Source organism: Xenopus laevis, chromosome 2L (assembly GCF_017654675.1).
Source record: "Xenopus laevis strain J_2021 chromosome 2L, Xenopus_laevis_v10.1, whole genome shotgun sequence".
Lineage (NCBI taxonomy): Eukaryota > Metazoa > Chordata > Amphibia > Anura > Pipidae > Xenopus > Xenopus laevis.
In genome coordinates, this window is record NC_054373.1 from 33,693,343 (window position 1) to 33,707,934 (window position 14,592).

General features: G+C 40.5%; 1 protein-coding gene across 1 annotated transcript in view; it reads left to right on the forward strand.

The window, feature by feature from the left end:
* LOC108707439 (seizure protein 6 homolog) overlaps nucleotides 1-14,592 on the forward strand; it is a 356,731-nt gene that overhangs the window by 298,393 nt on the left and 43,746 nt on the right. The window contains exons 5-8 of the mRNA XM_041581718.1: nucleotides 7,137-7,322; nucleotides 11,423-11,591; nucleotides 12,867-13,033; nucleotides 13,421-13,615. Of these exons, the coding sequence (XP_041437652.1) occupies nucleotides 7,137-7,322; nucleotides 11,423-11,591; nucleotides 12,867-13,033; nucleotides 13,421-13,615 (717 nt within the window). The remainder of the gene's footprint in view (nucleotides 1-7,136; nucleotides 7,323-11,422; nucleotides 11,592-12,866; nucleotides 13,034-13,420; nucleotides 13,616-14,592) is intronic.

Genomic DNA, 14,592 nt, shown 5'->3' on the forward strand with positions numbered 1-14,592 from the left:
TTGCAAAGCCAAAGCTGTCCTTAATTGCCATTGCCGCATGGAGAGTGGCATGATGTGAAAAAACAATAAATTGTCTGCTAGTCGTAGCTAAGATGTCATATCCATTTTTAACATGGCAGGTGTGAATTCTAAAATCTTTTCCTACTTGCAACTGTTGCCTTGCAGGGCCCCCAATTTTGTCTCTATAAAATCATATTCCTTCCTATCTTCTTTCAGTAAGATTCTCATCTGCTCACCTATACAGATAAAAACAGTTCTGCCAGTGAGCCCCTGTATATTTATTTTCCTGATACTGAGCACATCCACAGCTTTATTTATCAGGAGGTTTGGCCTCAGCTCTGATTATCCGACTCCCATTGTCACTGCCACTGTGTAATGAAATAATAGGTTACACATTTATATCTAACAGGCAATATTTTAGGACAAGCTTCAAGGAGTTTTATTCTGATCCTCAGGTCAAGGAACACTGCTGAGATGACATATGAAATTTCCGGCAATTCCATGGCCAATCAGAATGACTGTGGTTGGCCTCTACTGCCACCTGCTGTATTTATGTGGCACTTTGTGCAGACAGCAATTGAGCATATCGTTTTTCTGTTATTTCGGGTACTCAGGGCTAAACTTTTATTGACACAGTCATGGCCGCCATCAGGTGGTTTTGTAGTCAGGGGCCTTGTAGCAGAAGAGGGCGCTGAAACGGAAAGGTGCAGGTCATGAAAGTGGTGAACTTGTAAGCTGATGGGAAAGGATTGGGTGTCATTTGGGGAGAGTTTTGTCATAATTGGGCATGTTTGAGTGGGTGCGTAAGGGACTTTTCTGATTCATTGGTACTCCATTTTAATTGTTGGCGGGAAACACCACCCAGAAGGCCCACGTGACTAGTGGGCTAATATTTGTGGACCCCAGGAGGGCCCTGCTAACTTAGTAGTATGGGGCCCCTGGATCACTGATGATTATTGATGGCGACCCTGGACACAGGACTGGAACTGCATTAATAGGTGCACTGCATACAATTCACAAGTAATGATTACGGCTAACTTTACATATCTCCCAACATTTGAAAATCATAAAGAGGGACAAAAGTTTGTGCTGCACACAGTGCGGCGAAAATCTTTTGACCACCGATTTTTGGTCACACTGCCTACATACCATGTGTTTTACTAAAGTTGGCAGGTTATGGAAAATTAGAACACATTTCTGGGGGTTTTAGGTTCACGTTTTATGTGTTATAACAGTTTTGCTAATGAAGGAGAATTGCCCTTAAAGCTGCAGCTCTCAGTTCTCCCAAGAAACCTGTTGATCTTAAATTCTTACAAACGTATCTTTGCTTGTCTTAAATAGTTATAAATCTAATCTAAAATCTAAGTGCAAGTGCTGTGTATTCTTGGCTCTCTATAAGCCTTTTATTTAATTTTTAGGAAAATAGGGGCAGATTCCCTAAAGGGCGAAGTGACCAATGGGGCAGGCGTCACTTCGCTAACTTAGGAGATAGACGCTATCATTGCTTTGCACTTTAACACCAGGCAAATTTTTGCAAACGGACTTAACTAACGCAAATTCACTAAGATGTGGATTTTACTGAACGTTACCTCGTTTGCCAGACTTGCCTTTGCCAGCTCAGACCAGGCGAAGTGCAATGGAATGTATAGAACTTCCTCAATTTTGGTTGAAAAATCTTTTATGTCCCAAAAAACGCTGGCGTCTTTACCTATTTTCAGGGTGATAACCTGCAAAAGACCATAAAAATGTCCTAACATATGGCACATAAACTATACACTGGGCTCATGTGTAGGGCAATATAACAACTTTATTTTATTCCATTAAGGTTTCCTGGGCTTGTGTAGTGTAATGTATTTGCTGCAACATATACGTCCATTCAACTTTAACTTCCCGCCGTATGCAAATTAGTCAATGCCATCGCAAGTTCGCTCTGCTTGCCGAAGTAACGCTAGCGCAACTTTACATTCCCTCAGGGCCGCAACTTTGCATTTTAGGGAATTAGCGTTATCCTGGCGAATTTACGCCTGGCAAAGTATTGAGATGGCTGCGAAGCCGTCTCTGGCGAATTTTCGCCACTTAGGGAATTCGCCCCATAGTGTCTTTTTCTGGCATCAGAGCAGGAGATAAAAGAGAAACTCATGACATTTCAGTAAAAATTTGCAAGCTGCAAGCTGAGCTGTCCATATTTGGGAGAAGTTACTGCACTTAGCAGTAGAGATGGATAATCTGTCCCGTTTCGATTCACCGAAAATTCACAAAATACACTGAAGTCACTGGCCGTTTTTTTTTCAACCAAAATGCATTGAAGTCAGTGGGTGTTTCTTCACTGTGTTGTTTTTGTGTGCGTGTGGTTTTTTGTGGCAATATTTTACTGTTGCTGTTGTGAAAAAAATTGCAGATGGCAAAATTTGCCAGGAATCCATGCCTGGAAAAAATTACACTCATCACTACTTAGCAACTGTAAATGAGCCGTTATATGTTCATGAAATTAATTTAGTGATAAGACAAAAAATTAGGCAATTATTTCTGTGCAGAAATTGAGACGCCATGGCTTTTGTGTCATTACTGGACTGTTGACAGGGGCTGTATGCTGCCCAGCTGCATTCTATTTTTTTTCAGAATCACCCCCAGTGCTCTAGATGAAACCTGTGTATACACATGCACTCACTTGGGGGGGGGTGCGGGTGCAAGGAGCAGCGTCAAACCAAGAGCCTAAAGCTGGCCATAGATGTAAATGATTTTTAAAGGACAAGGAAAGGCAAAAAAATAAAATCCCATTTTTACTTTCTTTAATGAAAAAGAAACCTATCTCCAATATACTTTAATTAAAAAATGTGTACCGTGTTTATAAGAAACCTAACTGTATGCAGTGAAATTCTCCCTTCATTTACTGCTGTGGATAGGAATTGTCAGATGGTCCCTAACTGCTGAGCAGGGAAACAATCATACTTATGAACAGCAGGGGGAGCCCCTGCCTTACTTCCCAGCCATGCAGAACTCAAGCAGCTTTGTTTATGACGATCCCTAAGCAGCCCAGACCACACTGAGCATGTGCACAGTCTTAGTCTTGCAAAGATGTTTAACAAAGTTACAAGATGGTGACCCCCTGTAGCCAACTTTGAAAGCATAAATTATTTGTTTGATTAGGCTTGTGGTGCAGTAAGTTCATGTTTATATTTAGTATACAAAATACAGCATTTCTAGCCTTATTCTATTGTAGACTTTCCTTGTCCTTTAAAAGATCTTATCGTTATCGTGAGACCAAGATTATCTTGAAAGGATCGTTTAAATGTGCGATTTGTCCATCAATTAAAAAGACCATTTCAAGCGATATTGTCTAGTTGAAGCCAGGAAAACGAAGGGTAGCTGCCTGCTTGGCCCTGCAAACAATTGGACAATAGATACATTTCACTGTAACCGATGAAAATTTTCTAACCTGGCCAATCAATTTTCTGAACGATCGTGTGATTCCCACTAACCTCACGATAATTTGACGGATTGGTTGGATTGCACTAAAATCAGTCGTTCATGGGGACCTTCTTGAAGGGCACCTGACTCAGAAATCAGGGCCTGACTGTTGATTGGTCTGACTAGTCAGAAACATTTGAAATAGACTGGTGGCTATGGCACTGTTCACACAAGAGACTTAGCTAGCCAAATGAACTGCCCGAATCCTGCTGAACTGACACTGCATGCTAGAGTAGAACAGGGGTGGACTTGTGAGGTGATGGGAAGGGTAGATTCCATGAAATCTTTAGGAGTTGCATGCTGAAAATTGCATTGGTTAGAAGCAGTTTGACCAGATATGAAACTGACTAGTCAGCTTGGTGTGAATAAGGCCTGAAATATAAGACTCACAGTCTAGATCTGACGGCACAATTGGTATAAGAGGAAAGTTTGTGAAAAAAAGGATTGTCAAAAATCCCAGATGTGTGTATGAGACCTGGTGGTAATAAATGCAGTAGCAAAAGTAAAGGTAAATATAAAGTATTTTGGGATTTTTGAAGATTGTAGTAACCCATGGACTGGGATTTTAATGTGTTGAGACCACTGAGTAATTGTTTTGCTATTTTTCCATGACTATGTACATTTATTTATTGTTTTACTTTAAAGCAGACACATATCCCACTTATTTAAAAAAACAAAGGATTGTATCAGTCATGGTATATATTTCTGTCCCAATTTCACAGCTACTTGCGGCTTAATTTTGCCTACAATTACACAAAATTATTCAATAAATGTGTTTGGAAAAGGAACAACGCTTCCCCCCTTCCTTTGGCTGAACATACATTTGTGCTTGCAGATTTATATTCCAGCTCTGTGTTCTGCTCTCTGCAGAGACTAATGAGAGATGTCACCTACAAACAGAGCGACTTTGGGATCTTTGAATAAGGCTCCGCAATTACTCCTCGCCTCTTCTTTCTCCCTCCCGGTCTCCCAGGAGCTCTCTCCCTTCTCCCCCTGCTAGCAATTGTGCTTTGGAGACAAGTGGCACTGACACAGGAGGAAATATTTTATGGGTCCCATTAGGAAAGCAGCACGGCTCATTTATCAAGCTGCGAGTTAATGAGTGGTGCCAAACACCCAGCCCAGGAAATCCAGCGCAAGATGGAGATGGGACATTATAACTTTATTTCAGCTAATTCATCACTTTCTGCAGAAGAACTTCTGGCCGGGCCCTGCACACCTTGTTATATTCCCAGCTGTGCCCCAATCCACCGCTGAATCATATGCCTGAGCCACTGAGAGCATTAAAGTGATGGGTAAATTCATCCACCCGTGCCCATAAGTGATAACTGCACAGCGCACATTTATCTATTTACACTGTCCTAATGTTCTGTTTGCTCTCGTCACTATCAGGGGCATTATATGGATTTTCATCCATTCACAATACAAACAGCAAAGCCTTTTGATAGAGCAGCGACTAAACACTCAGCCACAACATATCATTTTGTAAACCAGACCTGTATTATATTTATATATGATTGTATTGATTTACTAACAAATATTTATTTAATTACCAATATAACATTGTGTGATCTTTTGAATATTTGATGCAAGTGTTGAGTTAAAGGAACAGGAACCTGCACTGGTAAAACTGATCTGTTTGCTTCAGAAACACTACTATTGTTTATATAAATAAGCTGCTGTGTAGCAACGGGTAGTGATGGGCGAATTTGCGCGATTCGGCGCCGGCGGAAAAATTCACGAAACGCCCGCAAAAATTTGAAAAAAAAATGAGATGCTGGCGCGGTTTTGCAAATTTTTCAAACTGCGCAAATTCGCCCATCACTAGCAACAGGGTCAGCTATTCAAAGGAGAAAAGGCTCAGGTTACACAGCAGATAAGCTCTGTAGAATATAATGGGGTTATCTGTTATCCACTATTTAACCTGTTCATCCAATCTCTAAATTGTAATAACTACCTGGGCTGGAGTACAAAATACTCAGCTTTTATTGGCTAGACTAGTATGTAACAGATACTAAAGTCAGTGTGTTGCTTGTATAGATATAAAAATGACCTCTGCCATGAAGATATAATTGGACTGAATGAAAAGTCGGAGTTAACAACTACGCGGTCCAACTGTGGGATAAAGACGCTGCTTTCTCCGTCCAAATCCGACAGTCGTGTCGCGTTGGATATAATGAAATTGTTACCTCCGACTTTTCATTCAGTCCAATAATATCTTCACGCGTGTGACTCCATCTGACTTGACGCGTGCCTTTTGTCAGCGGGCGTCAATCTGATAAAAAACGCTTGTGGAGCTCTACCCTAAAAATGGATGCACTATACCCTTGTGGCATCAATGTCCGCTTGATAAGCCCTAATCTTTCTATTAAAATCACTCTGTCTTCCTTGGTCTCTTGCTCCTGTCTCTTCACCGAGGCCTTATGTCCCACAATAGGGATCTTAGTTTCCCCTTTTATTTGCATAGAAACCACAAGACAAGCCCCCAAACCCTTCCTATCTTTAAAAATAATGGGAGCTTATGGAAGTCATACACAAATTCACTAAGATGCAGTTTCGTCCAGTGCGACGAACCCTGTGACTTTTTGATAGCGTTACTTCGGCAGTGGGAGCATTTCATGTGTCTAGTGAAACTCCGATAGTGATCTTCCACTTGGGTCAATTTGCATAGGGCAGAAAAATTTAAAGTTGTATGGACGTCTTTATTATAAATGTTGCTGCACATTATTTAAGTTACCGGTTTATACCGGTTTATACTACAGATGTCCAGGGAACCTTAATGAAGACTAGAGAGTTAATATAATGCCCTACACAAGAGCCCACTGTAAAATTAATGTTCCATATGTAATAAAATGTGTCGAGAAAACCGCTTACCCAAAAAAGTTAGGACTTTTGCAGCCAATCCGCTTAAAAAAAGTAAAAGTCGCCAGCATTTTTGAACTTGATGCATTTTCGGCACACAGCATATGATGTAAGTGGCAGAAGATTGAGGAAGATCTAGCTGCTTTATAGAACTTCGCCTGGTCTGAGGTGGCGAAGGCAAGTGAAAAGTCGACCGCTAGCGATGGTCTGAATCGCTATTGAATTGGCGCTTGCGCCTGTTAGTAAATTGGCGATGTCCCTGCGGGTGTTCATGCAAGAGAATTGTCGCTAGCGTTAGCCACTTCGCTCCTTAGTAAATCTGCCCCCTAAGGTCCTGCCACCACCCCCATATCAGGTCTCAGAGCGCTGGCTGGGTGTGTAGCCTGAGGGACAGTTGGCAATATACTATATTTGGCTGGAATGCCTATTTTCTGGAAACCCATCTTTAAAGTTGTTTCTTTTGTCAGGTTTTTGTATGGTTAAATGGTTATTTGTTATCCTGTATATTAATAGAACTAAGGCTAAATGGCTGATAAAGCAAATATTTGTAACTTTGTGGTGGGGCCTTGGTCAAATGGCCTCAGTGTTGGACTGGCCCCTGGCCCCCACCCAGTCACCTCAAGGTACAATGCACATGGGACTACACTAGGGAAATAGGGATGCTTATCTCAAAACCTGAGCAAAACTTGTGGTCTTTCCTTGGAAAACAGCAATGTGCATATAATGGTATGTCCATATAGAAAGGTTTTTTTGGCAACCACAATGTATAGTCCAAAGTATAACCGGCACTGTTTCTTTCCTTGCAGTATACATGCTAAGCTGCGGATTCCCACACCGACCTGCTTACGGTGATGTCTCTGTGACCAGCCTGCACCCAGGAGGTGAAGCATACTTCTACTGCAACACCGGCTACCAACTTCTTGGCCCTCAGGTGCTTAAATGTCTGAATGCAACACGGCCCTTCTGGAGCAACCACCCACCACAGTGTATAGGTGAGATATGGCTGTATAACCAATATGCTTGGTGCATTAACTTACACTAAAAAAGAAAGGACCTCATCTAGTGGCCAAAGATAGATTCATGTTGGGTGCTACCATGCCTTCCAGCATTCCTAAATGACTCACCAGTACAACAGAGTATGACAAAGATCCATTCATGAGCCCAGAAACCCCATACTCTTTCTAGTAAGCAGTGAGGTCAAAATGAAAGGAGAAGGAAAAGTAAAATCACTGGGGGGTGCTAAGTTTTTAGGCGCCCCCTCTAGTGATGTAAGTTGCTTACCTGTTTCCCTAGTCTATTATTCATCTTGAACAAGCTTGGAATTGCCTGGAGGAGAAGAAGTAGATAGAGGCATGGTGCTCATCAAACATCACCCCAGGCTAGTGAGTTGTCAGAGCTGTCAACCACCCTATTTTTCCAGGAGTTACAAGATTTTGGGCTCTGTCCCCCAGTCTTCCATCACTTCTAAGCATTCCCCCAATCTCTGACGATTTTCCTTGATTTTGAATGATTTTGGGAGCAAAAAATCCGATGTGCATGAAATCTGCAGCTTCAGGATAGGTTGTACGCATATATGTGACATCAATTTCCGCAGACATCACTTTAGCTCTTGATAAATTTCGGCTCCCCTCTGCAAATATTTCACCAGTTGACAGCTCAGTGTTTTATGTATGTACGGTATGTAACTATCTGCTGGGAATTCTGCAGGCCTGCAACTGCACTTGCAGCCATAAATTACCCCTTATGGGTGGTGTATGTGATCACCATTTTTCATTGAGGGCCCACTGGTGCTGCAACTAGGGTTACCACCTTTTCTGGAAAATAATGCCAGCCTTCCTATATATTTAATTTTTTTATTCTATTAATAACATTAGGATCAACCATAATTTTTACCGGCCAGGCCGGTAAAATACCAGCTAGGTGGCAACCCTAGCCTGCAATGCAGAGGGCCCCTACGCATGATGTCCATCCCCCCTTCCCATGCGCGTGCACATGCAGCGTCGCATCAGGTACTCTTCTCCTAAACCAGTGCCAGAACTACCGGGGGTGCAGGAGGGTGTGGTGGTTTGCACGCTTGCGAATCCGTCACAATCTCCACTTCCACTTCCATAGCCTGCACCCGGGCCCCGCGTTGGGTAGTTCCGTTACTGTCCTAAGCCTTGAGGGAAGCGGCTGATCAAGGCAACAGACCTGGGCCGAAGGCCAGGCCCAACTTGTTTTTTTTCCAAGCATCCCACCGTCCCAGTCTGACCCTGCCATTTTAACATAATTTTATCGAGGCCAGTTAAGGGAATCAGATTCAGAGCAGGGCAATTCATAGTCTGGCAGTATTTAAGAAGTTAGGGTTCAATAACCAGATAACTTTAGTTTCTTGTCTTGCATAAAGCTGGCCATAGATGTTGAGATTTTTAAAAGATCTGATCGTCATTGTGAGACCACGATTATCTCGGAACGATCGTACGGTTGTACGAATTGTCCATCAACTAAAAAGACCAATTTGCCAGGAAAACAAAGGGGAGCTGCCTGTTCGGCCCAGCAAACATAGATAGATTGCACTGGAACCAACAAAGATTTTTTGACCTGGCCGATCAATTTCCTGACAGATATCGGCCGAAAAGATGTTTCGATCGTTCGAATCCCACTAACCGCACAATAATTTCGAAGGATTGGTCGGACTTCGCTAAAATCTGTCGTTCGGCAAGAGAAATCTTTGCGTCTATGGGGACCTTTACTCAACTGTTCTAGCAAGGCCAGATATGATGGTGGGGCGCCTCCAAAACCGACCCACCCCACTGCTTGCACTTATGTGATTAGTCAGACACAAGAATGTATATACTTGTGACTGACTAATCATTAGGGATGCACCGAATCCAGGATTCGGTTCGGTATTCAGCCAGGATTCGGACATTTTCAGCAGGATTCTGATTCGAGCGAATCCTTGTGCCTGGCCGAACTGAATCAGAATCCTTAAAATCATGTGACTTTTCATCACAGAACAAGGAAGTAAAAAATTTTTTAGCCCGATTTTTCCCTCCCCTCACTGATTTGCATATGCAAATTAGTGTTCTGATTCGGCCAAATCTTTCATGAAGGATTCGGGGATTCGGCCGAATACAAAAAAAGTGGATTCAGTGCATCCCTACTAATCATAGAGTAACCTTGAAAACAACTGAGCTCCTTTCATAAGAAAATAAGCGAGAAGAAGAAATGAAATAATAATAGAAACTAGAAAATATCTAATAGCAATATCTGAGGCATCAAGCACACACCTATGAGACTAGATGGAATTCAAGTGATTCTGATAACACACACTTGTACACTAATAATAATAGGAAGCAGCAGTGCAGACAGAATTACTTGGGACATGAGGATTCTCCTAGTGGCATCATTAGACAAGAACATGTTTCGATTATTTATAGTTTTCAGATAAATGGGTTCAGGTCTCCAGAGCAGCGTGGGCCACTGCTAATAACTTATCCTTAATGGGCAGCTGTAGCCAGTTTTACAACCCAACATTTTTACCTGTGTTATGACCTTCTAATGTTATGGTTGCCGATGTCCTTGTGTTTAAATTATTACCAGTATATAGTTACTGCGGGCGATTTGTAATGGTCTCAGCACAGAAACCAGTACAGAAAAATCGGTTTATGGATTGGGGTTAATTCTACATTGCTACATTAATAGCTGGGTTGGTGTTCTGACTAAATCACCGCTTAATCAGTGAGAGATCTGGGCCAGAAATATCTATTTTGCAGGATACTCCAAATTAATATAATAATGCTTATCTGCGCAAGGGTAATTGCACATTATGTATATTTTATAACACAGTGTGTCAGCAATTAACATGATTTAGCCTGCCCAAGCCTTGCCAAGGTAATGCGCTTTCAGAATGCACAAATATAAGTTTACCTGTAATGCATATAGGCTATGTCACAAGGACAACTACTGTATTCATAGCAGTGATCAAAGCCCCCACCCGGCATTTAATTCCATGAGATCTGTTTTATGGTTTATCACGTGAAAACTTAATTCCCATTTGAAGAGAAATGACTTTTCTTCTAATTCTCCCATAGGCTTCAATAGAGTTTTCATGCGATAAACTTATCTCACTGTTTATTACTCAGAGCATTCATTTAAAGGGGTTGTTCACCTTTAAAATTAATGTTTAGTACGATGTAGAGAGTGATATTCTGAGACAATTTGCAATTGTATTTAATTTTTTATTATTTGTGGTTTTTGAGTTATTTAGCTTTTTATTTAGCAGCTCTCCTGTTTGCAATTTCAGCCATTTTGTTTGCTAGGGTCCCAATTACCCTAGCAACCATGCAATGAATAAGAGACTGGAATATGAATAGGAAAGGCCTTAAAATAAAGATGAGTAATAAAAAGTAGCAATAACAACCTTGTAGCTTTAAAGGAGAAGGAAAGCTTCAGAGGCATTTTATTGGCTACAATAGTGCAAGCTAGAATGCTATATTTATTCTGTAGAATGTTTTACCATGCTTGAGTTAAACGCTCTAGAAGCTCTCTGTTTGTTTAGGATAGCAGTATAAGCTTGGTGTGACATCACTTCCTGCCTGAGTCTCTCCCTGCTCACTTACAGCTCTGGGCTCAGATTACAGCAGAGAAGGGAGGGGGGGGGAGAGGAGCAAACTGAGCATGCTCACGCCCGGGGCAAGGAGGTTTAAGCTGAAGGCAGGAAGTCTGATACAGAAGCCCATGTGTACACAATAGAAGGAAAGAAATGCAGTGTTTCTTTTGACAGAGGACTCAGAGCAGCATTACTTTGAGGGTTTACTGGTGTATTTATATAGACCTTTCTGATAAGGCTTACTAAGTTTGAACCTTTCCTTCTCCTTTAAAGAGCATTTGTTTTTTAGATGGGGTCAGTGAATCCCATTTGAAAGTTGGAAAGAGTCAGAGGTAGAAGGCAATTCAAAATCTATAAAAAAAAAGAAAAAATGAAGGCCAATTGAAAAGCTGCTTAGAACTGGCCAATCGATAACATATTAAGAACCACTGCTTTAAAAAGAACTGCAAAGCAAAGTGTCATTATTATGGAGTTGGTATGACTCTTTTCTGTATCACCCAGCTGCCTGTGGAGGACTGATAAGGAACATTACCACTGGGCGACTTGTCTCCCCAAACTTCCCAGGAAATTACAGCAATAATTTGACTTGCCATTGGGTGTTAGAGGCTCCATCTGCACAACGGCTCCACCTGCACTTCGAAAAAGTTGCTCTGGCCGAAGATGATGACAGGTAAATCTAGCATTTTAGCAAAGAAATATAATGTTCCTGGAAAGCATTAGCTGGTAAATATTTAGACATAATGCCATTACTACAACATAACCGATGAGTGCACATAATACTGGTATGGGATCTTTTAACTGGAAACCTGGTATCCAGAAAGCTCTGAATTACAGTAAGGCCGTCTCCCACAGACTCCATTTTATTCAAATAATTTACATTTTTAAAAATGATTTCCTTTTTCTCTGTAATAATAAAACAGTAGCTTGTTCTTAACCCCAACTAAGATATAATTAATCCTTATTGGAGACAAAACCAGCCTATTGGGTTTATTTCATATTGAAATCATTTTTTAGTAGATTTAGGGGGTTATTTACTAAAATCAGAATTTGTATTTTATATTTTAGTAAAAAAAGCTTGATCAAACTTTGCCTTATTTATTAATGAAATAACCAGATTTAATAGGATTGGTGAAAAAAAACATGAAAAAATCGAGGGAAAACCTGGATTGTATGGGTTTTTTCTAACTTTTTTCCTGAATCACTTGATTTTTTCAGTTTTTTGTCCGAAAACCCTGAAAATATTGGATTATCGGTTTTAACCCAGCACAAACCACAATAACTTCCATTTGGTATAGGGTATCTCCCATTGACTTATACATGACATTGACAGGTATGAGATGGTGGATTTTTGGATACTGTTTTTTTTGCATCATTAGGGTATTATAAATCTCAAAAAAATTGTTTTTTTCGCCAAAAAATTTTTAGTTTTTGCCCCCAAAAAGCCCAATTGGATAAATTCGTGTTTTAGCAAATAACCCCCTTAAAGTATGGAGATCCTAATTATAAAAAGACCCCATATCCGGAAAACCCCAGGTCCCAATCATTCTGGATAACAGGTCCCATACCAGTAATTAATAATGCTGCTCTGTGCCAATGTGTAGGCACCTTCAACCAGTAGACACCTTGGTTCCCCATGGAAACAATATACAGTATATATATATATATTTATATATATAGCAAACCCATAAGTATATTCGCAAGGGGAGGCCAACCCATAGCCACCCAGAGTATTAAATACATCCTACATTTAAAGGCCTCTATTAACTGTAATAGATACAGCAACAAAGTTTATGGGAAATGCATCGCTATATGAAGCCAAATTCATGTCCCCAACTTGTAATTTATGGCAAACGAGATTAAATTGATAATAATAATTTATTTACACAATTCTAGTTCGCGCAGGTCCTATTATTAGGAATGGATGATATTATTTGGGCTTTTTCAGACTCATCATTCGGGATGGGAACACCATTGACTCTCCTCCTATTTACGACTCATACGAAGTGGAGTATCTCCCCATAGAAGGTTTGCTCAGCAGCGCTCGGCACCTCTTTATAGAATTCACTACTGACAGCAGTGGAAGCTCAACTGGAGTGGCCCTCCGTTTCCAGGGTAATGTCGTTCCTCCAGTTCCTTTCCCATTATCTGTCTGATTCTCTTCTTTATCAATTATTTATCTTATTCCTTGTATGTGTGTGAATTTATCTGAGTCCACCACTATAGATAATGTGCCTCTGGCATCTGCTTTGATTGGTGTTCAGCCTATAGTCACAGGGATCATAGTAAAAGAAATGAAATTTTAGACAATAGTAATAGGTCAATGCTGTAGCTCAATATACTATAAACGACTCGCAACCCATCTTGTCTTTATTTTCTCCATTCTTGCATTTGCCCTTGAAAAATGTTAGATATTGTATAAGAAACAATAAACTTTATTCTTTCAAAGGCCACTATATCATGCACCAATAAAGCACCTGTGTTTTGCTTGTCTCTTTGCAGCGTATGAACAAGGACACTGTTATGAACCATTTATGAAATATGGGAACTTCACCAGCAGTGACCCTTCCTTTGCTCTGGGAACTGTGGTGGAGTTTACATGTGATGCGGGATACACACTGGAACAAGGATCCACCATCATCGAATGTCAAGACCCCGGAGATCCACAATGGAATGAGACAGAACCAGCATGCAGGGGTGAGAACAAGGTTTTAATCGCGGGGAGGGGAGGTCATTTTGAGTGTTAGTGCTGCATTTATACTCAAGTGTCCTAGATTTGGGATTTTTTTCAATATTCATCGTGAAAACCAAACACATGGTTTGAGGACACAGTTACCAAATATGTTACATTAGGGGGTTTTTTACTAAACCTCAAATGTATCTGGTCAGGCTTTTTGGGGGAAAAACTAGAATTTTTCGTGAAAATTTCCAAGATTTATTATGCCCCGATGCTGCAAAATGCCAGAATCCAAAAATCTGCCATCTCCAACCTGGGAGAGGCACCTAACTCTATTTGAAGTTTTCATGGGTTTAGCCCAGAAATCAAGGGCGTAACTTCAGAGGAGGCACGCTAGACATTTTGGGTGCCTTAAAAATAATTTGGTGCCCAGTAATATCTATATATGCCACTGGCAAAAATCTGACTTTTTTGGGGTTTTCCGGCAAAAACTCGAAAAAAAGTCAAGCAATTCGGGAAAAAAGCCTGAAAAATTCGAGATTTTGCTAGATTGTAAAGAGTTTTTTTTCCACAATCCGATTTATTTGTGTTGTTTTAAATAAATAAGGTCAAATCGGGCATGGGAGTTTGGTTGTGTTGGTTTTTTATAAAATATGAGATAAATTTGGATTTTAGTAAATAACCCCCTTATGGTAGAATAGCTGACATTTTTTAAATTAATCAAATATATTTATGCAACTACACTAATGTTTAGGGGGTTATTTATCAAAGTCCGAATTTATCTCAATATTTCCTAAAAAAAACTCTGACCAAGTCCGCACAGGTTTTTTCGGCTTATTTATTAATACACTTTCCCAAAAATTTTGTTTGTGGGAAAAAAACGAAATCGAAAACTCAGGTTTTTTTTCGGATTTTTCCCCCAAATACCCCGAAAACGTCCTTTTATTGCATGAAACCCAGCGCAGAGCAAAACATCTTTTCCCATTGACTTATATGC